At 36.7% G+C, this 19126-nt stretch overlaps 2 protein-coding genes across 2 annotated transcripts; one reads left to right on the top strand and one right to left on the bottom strand.

Moving 5' to 3' along the window:
- Positions 1–1175: 1175 nt before the first annotated feature.
- Positions 1176–16290, top strand: LOC118836987 (olfactory receptor 10G9-like). The gene is made up of 3 exons (XM_036744046.1): positions 1176–2085; positions 6982–7128; positions 16238–16290. Exons 1-3 carry the CDS (start codon positions 1176–1178, stop codon positions 16288–16290), a joined length of 1110 nt encoding a protein of 369 aa, XP_036599941.1.
- A 1711-nt stretch (positions 16291–18001) lies between these two features.
- Positions 18002–18385, bottom strand: LOC118835665 (U1 small nuclear ribonucleoprotein C-like). Its single transcript, XM_036742883.1, is given in 2 exon segments — positions 18002–18160; positions 18162–18385. Coding segments are annotated over 2 exon segments (363 nt in total). The 3' UTR covers positions 18002–18021.
- Positions 18386–19126: the final 741 nt, after the last annotated feature.

The following is a 19126-nucleotide window of genomic DNA, read 5'->3' as shown; positions in this document are numbered from 1 at the left end:
CCTAGCTGATTCTCGTTGCAGACATTCCTTCTAGCTCCAATATGTTTTTTCTTGAGTTATAGGAAATTGAAGTCAGGGCACAGAATTCCAAGTACAGATGTCATGTGGCCTCACACAAAGACTGGACAGGATAATGGTTTCTGTTTTTTTTTTTCAGAAGAATCACATCAACTGATATATTGAGGGAATCATGATTATAAGGGTTTTTTTAGTATACACTTTAATCTCATTTATTCATTTTTTAATGTGTACAAAACATTTTCCTCATAGAAATAGTGTGAGGTATAATGTAAGTATTATTATTTTAATTTTTCCCATGGGATACCAGAGGTTTAGAAAGGTTGAAGTCACAAAACTGATGGATATGATATAAAATTTCCTAGATCTCTTTTCTATGTTATAACTGATGGCTCATAAGTGTTTGTTCAATAAGAAGAGGTTGGATTATTACACTTTTATTACTTTATTCATATTTGCAGACATTCAACTGTTTGCTCTCATGAAATTTTCCAGCATTTTATCTGTTTAGCCAAAGCCTTTTAAAGACTAAAGGCTTCAATGTCACATACCAAATTGACTATTTCACTCTGTGCTTTGCAATTTCAGATCTTTATTAAAAATAGATTTTTGTGCCTTTTGCATCCAAGACTCCATGGCATGGGAAAACCTAACAAGAAGTTGCAATTACTAATTCTGTATGGAATTTACAATATTATGGGAAATTTTATTAAAAAGAACAAAGAAAACAAAAGAGAAACTATCGAATTGGTGGCTCAGTTCAATATATCAAAATGCAAATTTCTAGTAATTTGCAATCCCTAACAGGAAGTCTCATCTAGATAAGTCCTCTCTTCACATAGAGGGGTGACAATGGCTGTATATATTATTTCCTCCAAGATAGTATAAAATTCTTAAATGCAGGAGCTGTTTTATTTTCTGGTTTGTGTTTCCAATGCCTCCTCACATGTTTATAAATTTTCAATTACCCTGCTCTTCTCTGTGTGTTCATTTCTTTGGGGTGATTCTTCTTTTAACAACAACTATGTGTACAGAAGCAGTAAAACATTAAAGTTGGGAAGTAATGAAAAAGATGGCTAGCACATCGTAGGTGTTTGAAAATATTGTCAGTTGATTGGATAATTTTTGCTCCTTTAGGAAAAGAATCCATTATCTAAATGCACAGACAAAATGAGAGCTTTGTGGCTATATTCATCCTTACAGGGATTCCCCATGCGCCAGACTTGGGGACCACCCTATTTGGGATCTTCTTAGTGATATATGTACTCACTTTGGTGTGGAATCTCCTCATCTTGCTGGTGATCAAGGTGGACTCCCACCTCCGCACTCCCATGTACTATTTCCTGGCCAACCTCTCCTTCATTGACATATGGTTCTCCACTGTCACTGTGCCCAAGGTACTAATGGGTCTCCTCTCCCCAGATGGTGGGGTCATCTCATTTCACAGTTGTGTGGCCCAACTGTATTTCTTCCATTGTCTGGGGAGCACTGAGTGTTTTCTCTACACAGTCATGTCCTATGATCGATACCTGGCCATCACTTATCCTCTGCGTTATGCAACCATGATGAGTGGGAAAACATGTGCTCTTTTAGCTGGAGGCACATGGCTCAGTGGTGCTATCCATTCAGCAGCCCAGACTGTCCTGACCTTTCGGCTGCCCTACTGTGGCCCCAACCAGATTGAACATTATGTTTGTGATGCACCACCCATTCTCAGATTGGCATGTGCAGATACCTCAGTCAATGAGATGGTGATCTTTGTTAACGTTGGAGTGGTAGCATCTGGATGTGGCTTCTTGATTTTTCTTTCCTATGTGTCCATTGTTCGTGCTATCCTGAAGATCCGCACAGCAGAGGGCAGACACAAAGCCTTCCAGACCTGTGCTTCCCATTGCATTGTGGTCCTCTGCCTCTTTGTGCCTGCTCTTATTATTTATCTAAGACCAGGCTCAAAACATGTTATGGATAGGATTGTGGCCATTTTCCAAACAATGATCGCACCCATGCTTAATCCCCTGGCATACTCACTAAGGAACAAGGAGGTAAAGATGGCTTTACTCAGGCTGAAAGATCGAAGGAATTTTGGATAATCTGTAATCACTGAAAGAATGTAAACTTGACTTTTTAATATAAAGCAGTTGATTTGTGATGATTAAAGTTTCTTTGCTTCGTACAGCAATAGAAACAGTACTAATCTTTAAGGCTAAGCCAGTAAATCAATTTTTGACTTTGGATTTCACCTCTGTGGACCTCACTTTCCTTATCTGTAAAATATGTGTGGAGAATGTGACCTAGAGAATTTCTGGGATTCTTCTTGCTCTAACTTTAGGATTCAGTGATAAATTCAAGAATCTTGAAAGTCAAAGATTTACATATTCTGGGTAGCAAAAGCCAATGCCTTCCCTAGGCAAACATAAAATAGGCAAAGTTTGTATGTGAAGTCTTTTCACCTTTCATTTTTGTCCCCTCCATTCCCCAACTCCTTATGTCTTAAAGTGCTATCTATGCTATCCTAATCTATACTTCTCTGGCTAGCTGAAGATAAGAATTTGAAAAACTGTACTGACATGAGTCGAGACTAATGTATGAGAGACCAGAAAGAACTCAATATGTTATCAAACTAAGGAAATTTTTATTTTTAAGACAGACCATACTTTAACTCAAGGATAGGTAATTTTTTCTACATAGCAGAACTCTGAAAGACTAATTGAAGCCAAAAGACATAAAAGTAAGACAACCAAGTTTACAAATATACTTTTTTATTATGACAAGAGAGAAAATATTCATTTCCCCCACATTTTAAAGCAAAACTTACAGCTCTAAGAGTGTCTTCAGCTTTCTCAGTATAGAACTATTATAGTGCTCCTAGAAAGAGTATATCATATCCAGGAGAGTAATGAGGTTTTAATAATTACATTCTAGAGCAGACATTCCTATCTTTTTGTGTATTATGGTGCCCTTCGGTAGTTTGGTGAAGTCTTAGGCCCCCCATCTCCAAATAATGTTTTTATGCAGAAAATTTGATGCATCAGATTACACTGGAAACCATTGTATTGAAATGCAGTTAACGATACACATATACATATATACATATATTTAAAAACATTCCCATGGACCTTAGGATAAGAACCCCTATTCCAGAGTGAATTTTGTACATTTATGTGATGTTTAAGCCTTAGCAATTCTAAAAGGGATAACAAAAATTAGAGAAATGTTCTTCCCTTATGCCCAATGCTGTGAATTGTAAAAGAACATAGACTTTTTATTATTAAATTTTATTTTTAATTTATGGAATAAAAAAGCATTTCCATAACCTAGTACAATAAAAAAAGATGATTGCACATGAAACTGCAAATCTCATATTCACAATTTGCTATTCCTTTCAAATATAAATAATTACCATGCAAATTTCTTTTTTTTTCTTCTTTTCCCCCTGACCCTTGAGATGGCTACCATTAGATGCAAACAAGTATATCTATCTATCTATCTATCTATCCATCTATCTATCTATCTATCTATCCATCTATCTATGGATATATATACGAATATACATACATATGTATATATAATTATGTATACACACAAGTACATACACACACGTATGTATATATATAATTATATATATACGTATACATATATATATAATATATAATTTTTCTATCCATACTCCAATTTATCAGTTTTTGCTCTGGATGCAGATTTATGTCTCTTATAATAATTTGGGCATTTATAATATTCAGAATGACTTATTTGCTCAAAGCCATTCTTAAAACAATGTTGCCATTACTGTATACAATGGTATCTTGGTTCTACTCATTTTGGTCTTCATTATTTCATGCAAGTCTTTCCATGTTTTTCTAAAGTCATTGAGTTCATCATTTCTTATAGCACAGTAGTATTCCATTACAATCATACAGCACAATTTGTTTGGCCATTCCCCAGTTGATGGGTATCACTGCAATTTCCAGTTCTTTGCCACCACAAACAGAGCTGCTATAAATATTTTATAACATAGGTTCTTTTTGTTTTTCCTTATTCAACTTCAGAAATAAACCAAGTAGTGGTATTATTGGGTCAAAGGGTATGGGTAAGTAGTAAAATAACTTTTTGGGCATAATTTCAGATTGCTCTTCAAAATGATTGGATAAGCTCACAATTCCACCAACAATGAATTGGTGTCATAATTTTTTTGCCTCCCCTTCAACATTTGCCACATTCCCTTTCATTCATTTTAGCCAATCTAACAGGTGTAAAATGATATCTCAAGGTTGTTTTAATTTGCATTTCTCTAATCAATAACGATTTAGAGCATTTTTATATGACTATATATTGTTTTTATTTCCTCAATGGAAAGTTGCCTATTCATATCCTTTGACAATTTATCAATTGGAGAATGATTCATATTCTTATAGATTTGAGAAATTTCTTTACATATTTTGTATATAAAACTATTATCTGATAAATTGTCTATAAAGTGTTCCCCCAGTTTTCTGCTTTCCTTATGATCTTGGTTTGATTTGTTTTATTTATACAAAATCTTTTTATTTAATGTAATCAAAATGATCCATTTTATACCTAACATTGTTCTCTATGTCTTGTTTACTAATAAATTGTTCACCTGTCAATAAGTCTAACAAGTAATATGTCCTGTGTTCTTCTAATTTTCTTATAAAATCTCTCTTTATGTCTAGGTCATATGTCCATTTTGACCCTTTTTTTTTGGTAAATGGTGTAAAATATTGGCCTATGCCCTCTTTCTGCCATACTGCTTTCCAGTTTTCCAAACAATTTTTTCTAAGTAATGAATTCTTATCCCCAAATATTAAGTTTTTACATTTGTTAAATATAGGGTTACTATGATTTTTTTCTGCTATAAGTTGCATTTCTACTCTATTCCATTGACCTACCTTTCTATTTCTTAGCCAGTACCAGATAGTTTTGATAATTATTGCATAATTATATAGTTTAAGCTCTAGTACTGTTAAACCTCCTGCCTTTACATTTTTTTCATTTTTTCCTTTGATATTCTTGACTCTTTGTCTTTCAAAATGAATTTTGTTATTATTTTTTTCTAATTCACTGAATTTTATTTGTAATTTAATTGTGATGGCATTGTATACATAAATTAGTTTAGGTAAAATTGTCATTTTTATAATTTTAGCCCTACCTACCCATGAACAATTAATATTTCTCCTATTATTTAAATCTGATTATATTTGTATAAAAAAAGTTTTCCTGGGGGGTAGAGTCAGGAGTGCAGAGTAAAAAAAACCGGGACTTGTTTGAGCTCTCTCCAAAACCCATCCAAATATTTTAAAATAATACCATAAAACAGATTCTGGAGTGGCAGAACCTGCAAAATGATGGGGCGAAACAATTTTCCAGCTGAATTAAATTTAGAAGGTTGGCAAGAAAGGTCTGTCCCAATGGAGTGAGAATGGCGCACAGTACAGTGCAGGCCATGCCAGCTCAGACTGGGTCCCAACAAACCAGGAATAGGTGAGGGGAGTGACTGAATCAACAGTGGCAGTGGCTGTTTCATGAATTCTCATCCCACAGACAGTAAGGGGATGGAACAACTGGTCAGAAGGAAATTACAGGGCTCTTTTTTGCTGGCACTAGACGCAGGACTCTTTTGCTTTGCCCATACTCAGATATGGGTTGCACTCCTGGGTGGCAGTCCTAGGGCAAGGAGAAACACTAGCACTCCAGAGCTTATTGTCACAGGGGAACAGGAAACCTTTATCAGAGTTCCAGGGCAGAAAAGAGTCCTTGTGGTTACTCACAGACAAGAGCACAGGTGAGGAGACTAGTAAGCGCACCTCTCCTTAGATTCAGACCACCTTGGAAGAACTGAAAACTTAAAGGTCTTTAGATGTATCTTTGAAAACTGCTGCACAGACCTCTGGAGCTTGAGATAGTGTACCTTCCACCCTGAAAGCAGAGCCCCACTTCAGCAAAGAGTTAAAAGTTAATCAGTAGGCTGGAAAATTGAGCAAAAAATGAAAAAATTCTGAGTATAGAAAATTACTATGGTGACAAGGAAGATCAAAACACACACTCAGAAGAAAACAGCAAAGTCAAAACTCCAACATCCAAAGCCTCAAAAAAAATTATGAATTGGTCTCAAGCCATGCAAGAGTTCAAATTTTTAAAAATTTCAACTTGATTTTAAAAATCAAGTAAGAGAAGCAGAGGAAAAATTGGGGAGAGAAATGAGAGTGATGAAAGAAAATCATGACAAAAGAGTCAATAGCTTGGTAAAGGAGACACAAAAACAAAGAAGAAAACAAAACCTTAAAAAACAGAATAGAGAAAATTATAAAAGACATACAAAAATCCAATGAGGAAAAAAATGCCTTGAAAAGCAGAATTGGCCAAATAGAAAAAAAAGATGTTAACAAATTCCTGAAAAGAAAAACACCTTAAAAAGCAGAATTGGCTAAATGGAAAAGGAGGTACAAAAACTCACTGAAGAAAATAATTCCTTAAAAATTAGAATAGGGTAGGTGGAATCTAATGACTCTATGAGATAGCAATAAACAATTAAAAACCCAAAAGAATGAAAAAAGGATAAAATTTAAGATACCTCATTGGAAAAAAAACTGACCTGAAAAAAAGATCTGTGAGAGAAAATTTCAATATTATTGGGCTTCTAGAAATGATCTATGATCCAAAAAAAGCCTAGACATCATATTTCAAGAAATTATCTAGGAAAACTGCTCTGATATTCTAGAACAACAGGGTGAAATGGGAATTGTAAAAATCCACTGATAACCTCCTGAAAGAGGTTAATTGAAAACTCGCAGGAATATTATAGCAACATTCCAGGTTCCTAGATCAAGGAGAAGATATTACAAGTAGCCATAAAAAAACAATTCAAATATCATGTAACTACAATTAGAATAACACAAGATTTAGCAGCTTTTACATTAAAGGATTGGAAGACTTGGAATATGTTGTTCTGCAGTGCAAAAGAGTTAGGATTACAACTAAGAATCACTGAAAGCGGGAGTGGCCGGCCAGGAAATCCATGTGGGAGACAGGCTGGGAGAAAGTTGGATGCCCGAAACTGGCTGAGATCCCCAGCCCTCCCAACACAGGACGGCAGTCTGTGGAAGTGACGAGAGGCAGCGCAATGCCACAGGCCATGAGACATCAACCCCTCAGGCTTGCAACCCGAAGGAATGAAACGCAGATTCTTGAACTTCTGGGAGACATAATGGCCAGGTAAATGGCTCTAATCCCTCCCCTCCTCACCCAGAGAATTCCCCAGGAAAAAAAAGAACGTTGGAACAGAGGAGAAAGAAGTGGGGCTTCAGTGGTCAAATGGTAGAAGTTCATTAGTCCCAGAGGGGCAGAGCTGGCAGGGGTCAACACCAGGAGCCTAGACATAATCTTGCTCCCCCGGAGGAAGTGCCAGACATCAGCTCAAACAACAAACAGCTGAGACCATTGCTGAAGAGCAATAGTGCTGGAGAGCACCCATAGGGAGTGAGATGTCAGGGAGCCAGACCCCTCCCCCACACCTCAGGAAATTGAAGGCTATAATTCTAGAATCACAATCCCCAGAATAAGAAAGCTGGGACACAGAGCACTGAGCCCCAAAGGCAGAAATTTGTTGTAAAGCCAGGAAAAGGCAAACCAACATGAAGAAGAACACAAAAAAACCAAGGACCACAGATTCTTATTATGGAGACAGGCAGGATCAAAATACCAATATGGAAGAGGACAGCAATGACACTGTAGATACATCTGATACCTCAAAAGGTAATGTGAACTGGTCTCCAGCCCAAAAAGCACTGCTGGAAGAGTTAAAGGAAGATTTTAAAAACCAAATTAGGGAGATAAAAGAAAATATGGAAAAAAAATTGGCAAAATGGCTATGGAGATTCAGAATCTAGAGAGAGAAAATGACACCCTGAGAAGCAAAATCAACCAATTGGAAAAGGAGACTCAAAAGCAAAATGAAAACGCTAACTCATTAAAAATTAGAGTTGAGCAAGTGGAAGCTAATGAATCTATAAGGCACCAAGAAGTAGTAAAACAAAATGTAAAGAATGAAAAAATAGGAAAAAATGTGAAATATCTGATTGGGAAAACAACTGACCTGGAAAATAGATCCGGGAGAGACAGTTTAAGAGTTATTGGTCTACCGGAAATCCACAATGAAAAAAAAAGAGCCTTGACAGTATCTTCGAAGAAATTATCAAAGACAACTGCCCAGAGGTCCTAGAACCAGAGGGCAAAATAGTCATTGAAAGAATTCACCGATCACCCCCTGAAAGAGATCCCAAACTGAAAACACCAAGAAATATTATAGCCAAATTTCAGAATTATAAACTCAAGGAGAAAATACTGCAAGCAGCCAAAAAGAAGCAATTCAAATATTGTGGAACTACAGTCAGGATCACACAGGATCTCTCAGCTTCCGCATTAAAAGACAGGAGAAATTGGAATTTGATATTCTGAATGGCAAAGGAGATGGTACTACAACCAAGAATCAACTACCCAGCAAAACTAAGCATAATTTTTCAGGCAAGCAGATGGACATTCAATGAAATAAGGGAATTCCAGACCTTCCTGATGAAAAGGCCAGAACTCAATGGAAAATTTGATCTCCAAATACAAAACTCAAGAGAGACATAAAAAGGTAACCAGGGGGAAAAACCCCCACAAACCTTATGAACCAATAAGGGCAGGTTGCTTGCATCTTTATGTGGGATTACATCATCTTATGTATGTTTTATATATATATACATATATATGTCAGTCTTGAGAATGGTACAGCTATTATGACAATTGAAAGGGATACACATAGATTGTGAATGCCTGTATAAATTAACTGATGTAAAGATAAAAAACATAAGAGATGTAAAGGGAGGGCCATGAGAGAAGAGGTAAGGAGGTAGTAGAAAAGGGTAAATTACACCAAATGAAGAGGCACAAAAACATATTATAGTAGAGGGAAAGAAGGGAGGGAGAAGAGCAGTATTTCAGCCTCACTGCCATCTGATCTGGTTCAAGAAGGGAATAACATACGCTGATAAGTTTAGAAATCTAACTTGACCTACGAGAAGTAGGAGGGGAAGGGGGGAAAAAAGGGAAGGGGGTGGTCAGAAGGGAGGGGAGAGGTAGCAAGTGGGAAATGGTAAGATAAGGGAGGGAAATAAAGAGGGAGGGTAAACTGAGGAAGGCCATGGTCAAAAGCAAAACTTTGTTGAGGAGGAGAAGGGGAAAGGGAGAAATAAAAGCATAAATAGAGGGAAATAGGATTGGGAAAAAGACACAGATAGAAATCATAACTCTGAATGTGAATGCAATGAACTCTCTCATAAAACAGAAGTGGATAACAGAATGGATTAAAAACCATAATCCTACAATATGCTGTTTACAAGAAACACATTTGAAACAGGGGGATACACACAGGGTAAAGGTAAAAGGCTGAAGTAAAATATATTGCACCTCAACTAAAGTAAAAAAAGCAGGTGTAGCAACCCTAATCTCAGACAAAGCAAAAGATAGATTTAATTAAAAGAGATAAGGAAGGACATTATATCCTACTAAAAGGCACCATAAACAATGAAGCAATATCATTGTTTAACATATATGCACCAAGTGGTAAGGCATACAAATTCTTAGAGGAGAGGTTAAGGGAGTTACAGGAAGAAATAGACAGCCAAACTATAATATTGGGAGACCTCAACCTCCCCCTTTCAGAACTTGATAAATCTAACCTCAAAATAAATAAGAAAGAAGTTAAGGAGGTAAACAGAATTTTAGAAAAGGCAGATATGATAAACCTCTGGAGAAAACTGAATGGGGATAAAAAGGAATATACTTTCTTCTCAGTGGTACAAGGCACATACTCAAAAATTGACCATTTACTAGGGCATAAAAATCTCACAATCCAGTGCAGAAAGGCAGAAGTAGTCAAAGCACACTTTTCAGATCATAAGGATTATTTGTAACAAAGAACCATGGAAAAATAAGCTAAAAATTAATTGGAAACTAAATAATCTAATTCTAGAGAATGAGTGGGCCAAAAAATGAATCAGAGTAACAATTAATAACTTCATTCAAGAGAATGACAATAATGAAACAACATACCAAAATTTATGGGATGCAGCAAAAGCAGTTCTTAGGGGAAGTTTTATATCCCTAAATGCTTGCATGAATAAAATAGGGAAAAAGGAGATCAATGAATTGGGCATACACCTAAAAAGCTAGAAAAATAGCAAATTGAAAATCCCCAATTAAATACCAAATTAGAAATACTGAAAATCAAAGGAGAGACTAATAAAATTGAAACCAAGAAAACTATTGAATTCATAAATAAAACAAAGAGCTGGTTTTATGAAAAAACCAATAAAATTGATAAACCTTTGGTCAATTTGATTTAAAAAAAGAAAGAAGAAAATCAAATTACCAGTACCAAAAATGAAAAGGGTGAGTTCACCTCTAATGAAGAGGAAATCAAAACAATAATTAGGAATTATTTTGCTCAATTGTATGCCCGTAAATTTCACAACCTTAGAGATATGGATGAACATCTATGAAAACATAAACTGCCCAGGTTAACAGAAAACGAAGTAAAATTTCTAAATAACCACATCTCAGACAACTAAGAATCACTTACCAAGCAAAACTGAGTGCAATCTTTCAGGTGGAATATTGGATATTCAATGAAATAGAGGACTTTCAAGCATTCCTGACAAAAAGACCAGAGCTGAATAGAAATTTGACTTCCAAATACAACACTCAGGAAAAGCACAAAAAGGATGGTACAGAGAAAAAAGGCTTCCTCAAGAGTCAGTAAAACTGAATTCAAATTTCTCCTCTGAGGCTGACTACTTGTGTGATCCTGAACCAATCATTGCATCTCACTAGGCCTAAGTTTCTCTTAGTCCCAGAAACACGTAAGAGAAACTTTGGTAAAAATGAAGAGGCTAAACTAAGAGGCCTCTGAGGTCCCTGCAAAAAGGAGTATTCAGACAATATCAACATTAGTAGAGAATCCTTTTGGTGGGACTAGAGAAAACATCTGACACCTTGTGAACACTAGTGAAAACACTGACACCTTGAATGAACATACATTTCTGTTTTATACTTCATCTGAATTTAATACTTAATGGCTTCTTGAACATTATTATCATCATATTTGCTTTCTTCATAGAACTGTGTATAATTAAAAAATATTTTTATAATTTTGTTTAACTTTCCCACTTGTAATTTCCTGATTTCTCCAAGGTAGCTTCATCTTCTAGCACTTTAGTTGGACTCCCTATTGAGAATTTGTGGGAAGATATACTCAAGGACAACCTACAATGGGTAAACATTGGGTAAAATAGTCAAAACATTGATATTACAGATCTATTTAAGTAATAGAAACACTTTTCCAAGGACATAAAATGCAATGACCCCACAGTTTAGTTACAAAGAATTAATGAATAGAGTTTTTTTTTTGAATAAGGAAATTTGACATTTGACGCCCAATATTTTTTAGCAATGAGTTTCTTTGAAATTAGCTAGGCTGGTCCTCAAATGATATGTATTCAGGCCATCAACCAACCTTTAATAAAGTCTTTCCAACTTGGCAAGGCCTGCTGCAACTTGGGCTTTATATGCATGGAATTTGAAAAACACTGTCTAGTAACCAATAAAGGCAGTTATATGGTGCAGTAGATAAATCACCAGGCTTGGAGTCAGGAAGTTCTAAATTTAAATCTGTCCTCAGATACTAACTGTGTGACCCTGGGCAAGTAACTTAACCCCTATTTGCCTCAATTCCTCATCTGTAAAATGGGAACACACTGGAGAAAGAAATGGCAAATCATTGCAGTATCTTTGTCAAGAAAACACAGGGCCATGTAGAGTTTGACGCAACTTATTGACTGAACAACAACAAAAATGACAAGAGTAATTAATAAGTATTGAGTGATTTTACTGAAAGCTCATTGCTATGCAATTATCTTCAGATGACTTAACTTTTATCTTCCTATAGCTAATATCTACAAAGTGTCTTAGTGTAGTAAAAGTTTAATGAATACTTTTTGTCGTGAGTTGACTTTACTCAATCAGCTTGGATTAAATTGGCATTCTTCCTGGGCTATCAGTCTGCTCTAAACAAAGGAATACCACTCCATTGTTTCCTTCCCTGGACCATGTAAAACATGTAGAAAAGCCTTAAATGAAAGAAAAGGGGTGAGTGGGTGACTTTTCAAGGTTTACAAATTTCTAATTCTGACTCATAATAGTCTCAATGTGAAACATGTTATTCCTAATGAAGAGTAAGCAGACTGTAATATGGGTGGTAGCTAGAAGCCTGGTGATAGAATTCTGCACCTGGAATCAGAAAAATCTGAGTTCAAATCTGGCCTTAGACACTAACTTTGGGACCCTGATAATCACTTAACCTTGGTCTGCATCAATTTTCTCGACTCTTAAATGGAGGCAATAATAGTATCTACTTCACAAAGTTATTACAAGGATCAGTGTCAGGTGAATAGTATTTAATAAATGTTTGTTCCCTTCTCCTAATGTAGTTTCTCTCACAGAGGTGTGAAACCAAATTTCAAGTCTGTGACCAGCAAGAATGCAGAGCAGCTGATGTTTTTGTATGTTGTCAATGCGTAAACCTCCAAAAACATTTTTTAAGAAATTATGTGTCAGATATAAATAAGAAAAGATGAATCTGCAAAAGGAAAAAAAATAGAGATAGAAATTCTATATGAGGTAAAAAAAAACCATGTGCTGAAATAACAAATATTGGTGAATTAAAATACACTTTCTTAGTTTAGACAATATGTACAACAATAAATCAAGCCCCAATTTAAAGCTATTTTCATTTCTAAGGTGTAAATTTTCACATTGAAAATTTAAAAATTAGCTCATATGAGCAGAATATTTACCTTGCAGATATACCAAATAACAAAAATTCAGGGAAGTTAAGTAAGTATAATTATCGGTAAATGATTAGGTAGTGAAATAAATTCTCTCATGTTTATAGGTGAATGTTTTAAAAGGACATTGAACTCAGGGGTAAGAGAAAGTACAAAGAAAGATCACCAAGGGAAAAAATGTCAAAAGAATTGAGGGAATTTAAAAAATCAGGGGGAGGGAAAGAGGAAAAGCTGAATTAATATTTCATGGACTAAATTTTATGTCTCCTTATAAGTGAAGTAACATCCTTCATGGGAGGGATAACAGGGACAATTTGGATGAGCGGTAAAGGGGTAAGAGAAAGAAGGAGGAAACTTGCCCCATTCAAGTTTACAGGTGAATAATGTATAGATGATGAGGTTTGATGTAAGAAGGGTATCCCACCTTCCAGCCTCAGTTAATGTAAGTATCAAAATGATTTTTGCCCTAATACCTTTATCAGGTAAGAATGTCTTTTAAATTGAATTTCAGAATCAATCAAATATGTAAATTAATTGTGAATGATTCCTAGATACTTTTATTGAACCAATCCCTCAACCAAACTTATGAGCTAGGTTCAAGTAGGAACATGGTTCAAATCATTAGATGAAATTAATTGACGTATACTGGAATCAAGTGAAACACACACACATACTCTCTGGGCCTAGGCATATCACAGAAAGATTTTGAGCACAAAATCATTTAATCTTTAGGAACACATTGAGAAATCAGACACTTGTGTCAGTAGTCAGGGAACAGACAACAAGTGAGGAATCCAGAGAGAGTATATTTCTTTCCTCATCATCATTGACTGTCATCAGAGAAACTAGACTGGTAATAAAATTTGTGTCTAAATGGGAACTGAGTGAGAAAAAAGCTAGACACATTGAAAAAAAATCAGCTTCAGGGAGAATTCCCTTTTTGGAGGAGGAAAGAATCACAGCTTCAAGATTTATTGGAATTTCCAAATTTCAGAATCCAGCAGTGTGCTATAGTTATATCAGGGTGTATCAACAATCCAGCTAGCAGCTGCTGTGGGGGTGTAAAACCAACAACAACCAGCTCACAGAATGCTGCAAGCCCAGGTCCTTTTAATCTGCTTTACTAAGGAAAGCAACGTTAAGGGGTTAACAATCTTACTTTAATTCAGCTTACAAATATCATTTACTTATTTCAGGGGAAAAAACCAGCACCCTGAATTACAGACCAAATAAAATTCATAGTTATCAACATCTGAATGTTCAGCCGGGGAGCTCATTACAATGGCTGGCCCAGAGTCACGCAACACTTCTGCTGTGGTGCGGAGCCCTGAGAGAAAACGCCAATCTCTATGCTTATATATCCTGCTCAGGGCCCCAAGGGCCCTGACCTCACCCAGCCTGGGCATGGAAAAGTTCCCCACTCCCAATATCACATCAGATACAAATCAAGCAATGACTCCCAATTATTTCAGTGCTGAGAAATACAAAAAAATCCCACTTTGTCTGCCCCATTGAAACAAAGGCCACAATCATTAAAGGTCAACAGCAAAAAGTCCCACCTTAATTGCTGTTACACAGGGCAAACTCATGAGGACTCCAGGAAGGAAAAAAGGACTTCTATCTAAAAATAAGCTCTCAGTTTGCCCTTTAGTCACATGTGTTCTCTAGTCATTGCATTGTTCACAGAGACCTTGTGTAGAGTTGTGAGATAGTGTTCCCAAGACTTTTGGAGTAATGTTTTGTACCAATTTTTCTTACTAATATTACATTAGCAAATATCCCTTCTGGGTGGCTTATTAATATTAGGAACATAGTAGATAAGAACTCATGAGCAATGGTACTAGAGATCATTTCTGACCATTCAGATTATCCTAGAACCTTATAAGGAATAGTCCCCTCTGAAAACTCAATCTGGCAATATGGGGAGAAGTTCAGAAATGGCCCTGGAGGGTGTGTTACACTAATCTTCAGAGTGAAGTGTGATCATGATAAAAGTGGAGGATGGGGAAAGAACTATCAATGACAAACATAGAAATAGAGTAGAAGAGGGATTTCAAATATAATACTTAAGAAGTCCTATAACAGGGAAAGAGAAAGAATAGAGGCTACAAATATGACATAAAAAACAAGAAATAAGGAATAAAAGTCAAAATAACCTAGAAAGGGAGGGGCAAAAATGAGCACAAAGCAAAGGAAAACCTTTTGGTAATGGACACAGCAAAAAAAAAAAAAAAAACTATTTTAAATAAGAGATAGGAAGGGAAGTTGGGAGAGAGGAAATATTCAACCACATGCTTACCTGGGCAGAGCAGATTAAGGGTTAAAGGAGAGGGAGACACAAAAACAAACAGAATCAAGAAATGACAATTTAAATAATTTCAGGGAATTTGAGATAGGTTAAGCAGGAAAATTGGGGTGGAGAGAGATATCTGTGGATAGACTAGCCTCACAATAGTGTAAGGAAACTAATTACAGTCAGAAAGCATTAACTTAAAAGACGAGGAGAATAAATTCATTACCAAATGAATGAAAGAAAATGCAAGTCTAATAATCATAACTTTAAATATTAATGGATTAAACTATTCAATATTAACTCTGGCATCATAACTCTCTTGACATTAGAAACTTTTCTAAAAAATTCCTTAAACAATTAACAAATTTCCTACTGGTTATATACATCCTATATCAGTGATTACAAATGTCCATAGGTCTACCCCCATTCCCTACTGCCCAATTCCTTATTTCCATTCCCCTCAAAACCCTCTCAAACCTTGTTACTCTTTATCTCCCATTATCCAGATGCCTTTTGTCACTATTTCCTTATTTACCTATGTTTCATGTGCAGAGGTATCATTTCTCACATCAAAGCCAACATCTCTACATGCACAAGTTACCCCATTACATTTTGTCTTCTCCAACAGATTGCCTCCTCTTTCTCTGTTATCTTCGATATCTTCTCATACTTCTGCTTCCCTCCTGCATATAAATGTTCCTCATGTGCCCCCCACCATTCTTAAAATATCATCACTTGATCTATTCATTCCCATTAATTATCACTCCATATAATTTCTCCCCTTTGTGACTAAACTCCTTGAGAAGGCCTCCTACAATATGTGCCTTCATTGCCTTTCCTCTCAGTTTCTTCTTAACTGTATATGGTCTGACTTCGAACTTAATCATTCAACCAAATCTGCTCTCTCCAAAGTTAATAATCATCTCTTACTTGCCAAATCTAATGAATTTTCCCTTAAAACCTTTTTTCCTCTTGACTTCTCTGCAGCCTTTGGTAATGTTGATCAATCTCTTCCCTTTGATAGTCTTATCTTCTGAGGTATTTGGGACACTACGCTCTCCTGGTGCTCCTATCTGAGCTCTTCTCAATCTTGATCCAGATCATGCCCACTAAGTGTGGGTGTTCCTCAGGGCTCTGCCTTGGGACATTTTTTTTCTTTTCCCTTTATATCAGGGTCAGCAAACCATTACCTGAGAGCCAAATCCAGCCTGCTATATGTGCTTTTTTTTTGGATGAGCCCCATGCTTTAAAATGTTTTATGTAAAACCATTCTTATCTCTTAGACTATAAAAAACACACGATGAGCTGAATTGGACTCTCAGCCCCAGAATTTGATGATCTCTGCATGAATTATTTAACTTGATGATCTCATCAGCTTCCAAAGACTCAATTATCATTTCTCTACTGGTGACTCTCAAATCTACTTACACAGTACTAAGCACTCTGCTGAACTCCAGACTCAGATCTCTGTCTATTGGACATCTCTGGTTGTGTGCCCAGAAAAATCTTAAACTCAACATGTCCAAAACTGAACTATTTTCCCCCAAAACCTTCCTCCTTCCTAACTTCTACATTAATGCTGAAGATAATACCATTCTCCCTGTCACCCAGACTTGTAACCTAGTTGTCATCCTTGATTCTTCATTCATTCCTTCTCCCCTCACTGATATCCAATATGTTGCCAAGGTGTGTCATTTTTCCTTTGTAACATCTTCACATATCCTCTGGCATTATTATTACCCTGGTGAAGGCCCTCATAGTCTTGCCTGGACTAATCCTACAGTCTTGCTTGCCACAACTGTGTCCCCTGTCTAGTCCAATCTTCACTCAGCTGTCAAAGTGATTTTTCTGAACTGCAATTCCAGCTGCATCATTCCTGCTGCCCTCCTCATGAACCCCCTATTTAATAAAATCCAGTGACTTTATATCATCTCCAGGATCAAAAATAAAATCCATTGGCCTTTCATAACCAGGGATCCCTGGCCTTTTCAGTCTTCTTATACCTCACATTTGTTTACTTTTTATCTAGTCTCCTTGTTCCTCAAACAAGACACTCTATCTATAGACACTCTATCTATAAAGTTAAAGAATTTTTACTGGCTGTCCCCTAAGCATGGAATGCTTTCCTTCCTCATTTCTCTTAGATTGTGAGCTCCCTGAAAACAGGGGTTGTCTTTTGCCTTTCCTTGTAACTTCAGTACACTGAGTAACTTCTATAGATTAGGTAGAGTTACAGGTAAATTTCATCACTTCAAAATCAATGAACATTTTTCCTTCTCAAATTCTACTCAAAAATTGAGAAAGAAAACACTCTATCCATCTCTTTTATGAAATGAATATAAACTCAAGAACTAAATTAGGAAAGGTAAAGCAAAGAAAGAGAACTATACAGCAATATCAATAACCAACTAGCATTTATTAATTTTACTATGTGGTAGGTACTAGGGATACAAAAAAATAGAGGAAACTCTTCCTTCTCTTAAGCAGATCACAGTTTATCATGGGAGATAATATTTACAAATTATGCAACATTTTCAAGTAATTCTTTTTTTTTAACTGTGCTTATTTATCACAGGGGAGGGATACACTGGGGGAGGGAGGGATACAATAGGAGAGGGAGGGATATAATGGGAGGGAGGGGAATTGTGGGAAAGTGACAATGATATAAAAGAGTGCCAACATTTTAAAAGGGGAAGGAGGGAGGATGGGGAAAACACAAGTCTGAGACCCAGCATGATGATGTTCTGGCGAAATAGAACAAAGAAGAGAAAAAAATTGAGAAATGGGTTTCTTTATATTCTCTCCATTTTATCTGTCTGGTCTGGGCATTGCTGGGTGAGTGGGCACCATCATGGGATGAGGAAGGGGCCTAAACATTGGAGGGCCAGGCATCATAGGCACCATTCCAGGAGGGGGGGCAGCATGTTAGGGTGAAGAGGTGGGATCATAGGCCTCCTAGTGTAGGAGCAGAGGACAGGTTGGGAGGAATTCTTCCTTGGTACAATGCAGTGGTTGTTTTATCCATCAAGCTCTGGGCTTGTTTTTCCATCCATTTTTGATTATAGTCTTTCACATTCCCTTTGTGCTTCCTCCTGCTGCAGTGTGTCTTCCTCACAGATGGAGAATCATGAGTGAGGTATGTATCGCAGTAATCACAGTAAAACTTTGGCATGATGATGCACAGTTGTACCTCCTTCTGGCCAAGGTATCTTCAAAACAGACTGGCTGGCTTCCTCACTTTCACTGTATCTCTTAACAAGTTATCCACATATAAGACTAACTTCAGGATGCTCTTATCTGACCAATAAAATGGGACCCAGTTCTTCAGACAGATACTCAGCAGGTATCCTAAAGGATGGCTGCACCCCAGCAATGAAGAAGAGGAGGGCACACCACCGCTGACTGCCTGAAGCTCCTGGACAACCGGGGGAGGGAGAAGGAGAGGAGGAGAAAGGTAGAGAGGGAAAGTGGGGAGAGAGTGAGAGAGGGAGGGAGGGAGAGAGAGAGAGAGAGAGAGAGAGAGAGAGAGAGAGCAAAAGAAAGTGAGAGAACAGGCGATCAACCACTTCCAGCTCGATCTTGGGAGAGAGGGACCATTTTCAAGTAATTCTAGCAAAAAATTACAGCAATCTAGCAAAGTCAGTACTGAACACGACCAAGTTCGATTTACTCAAGGGATTATATCATTAAGGCAGAATTCATGACTTCAAAGATAACCATGAATATGCCTGAATGGTCCAGAATCACAGGATATAAGGAATTCTCTAAGTAGAAGACAGAGGAGTTAAAGCATTTATTGAAAATCAAAAGTAGCAGACCCATGGACCAGTGTCCCCAATTCGACATCCTGGCAAGAATCTTCCAAAACCAGTATGCCCATCTCACAATAGTGACCAGGAGGCCACAGAAAAAA

Source organism: Trichosurus vulpecula, chromosome 2 (assembly GCF_011100635.1).
Source record: "Trichosurus vulpecula isolate mTriVul1 chromosome 2, mTriVul1.pri, whole genome shotgun sequence".
Lineage (NCBI taxonomy): Eukaryota > Metazoa > Chordata > Mammalia > Diprotodontia > Phalangeridae > Trichosurus > Trichosurus vulpecula.
The sequence above is the reverse complement of the archived record's forward strand: the minus strand, read 5'-3'. Positions and strand labels throughout refer to the sequence as shown.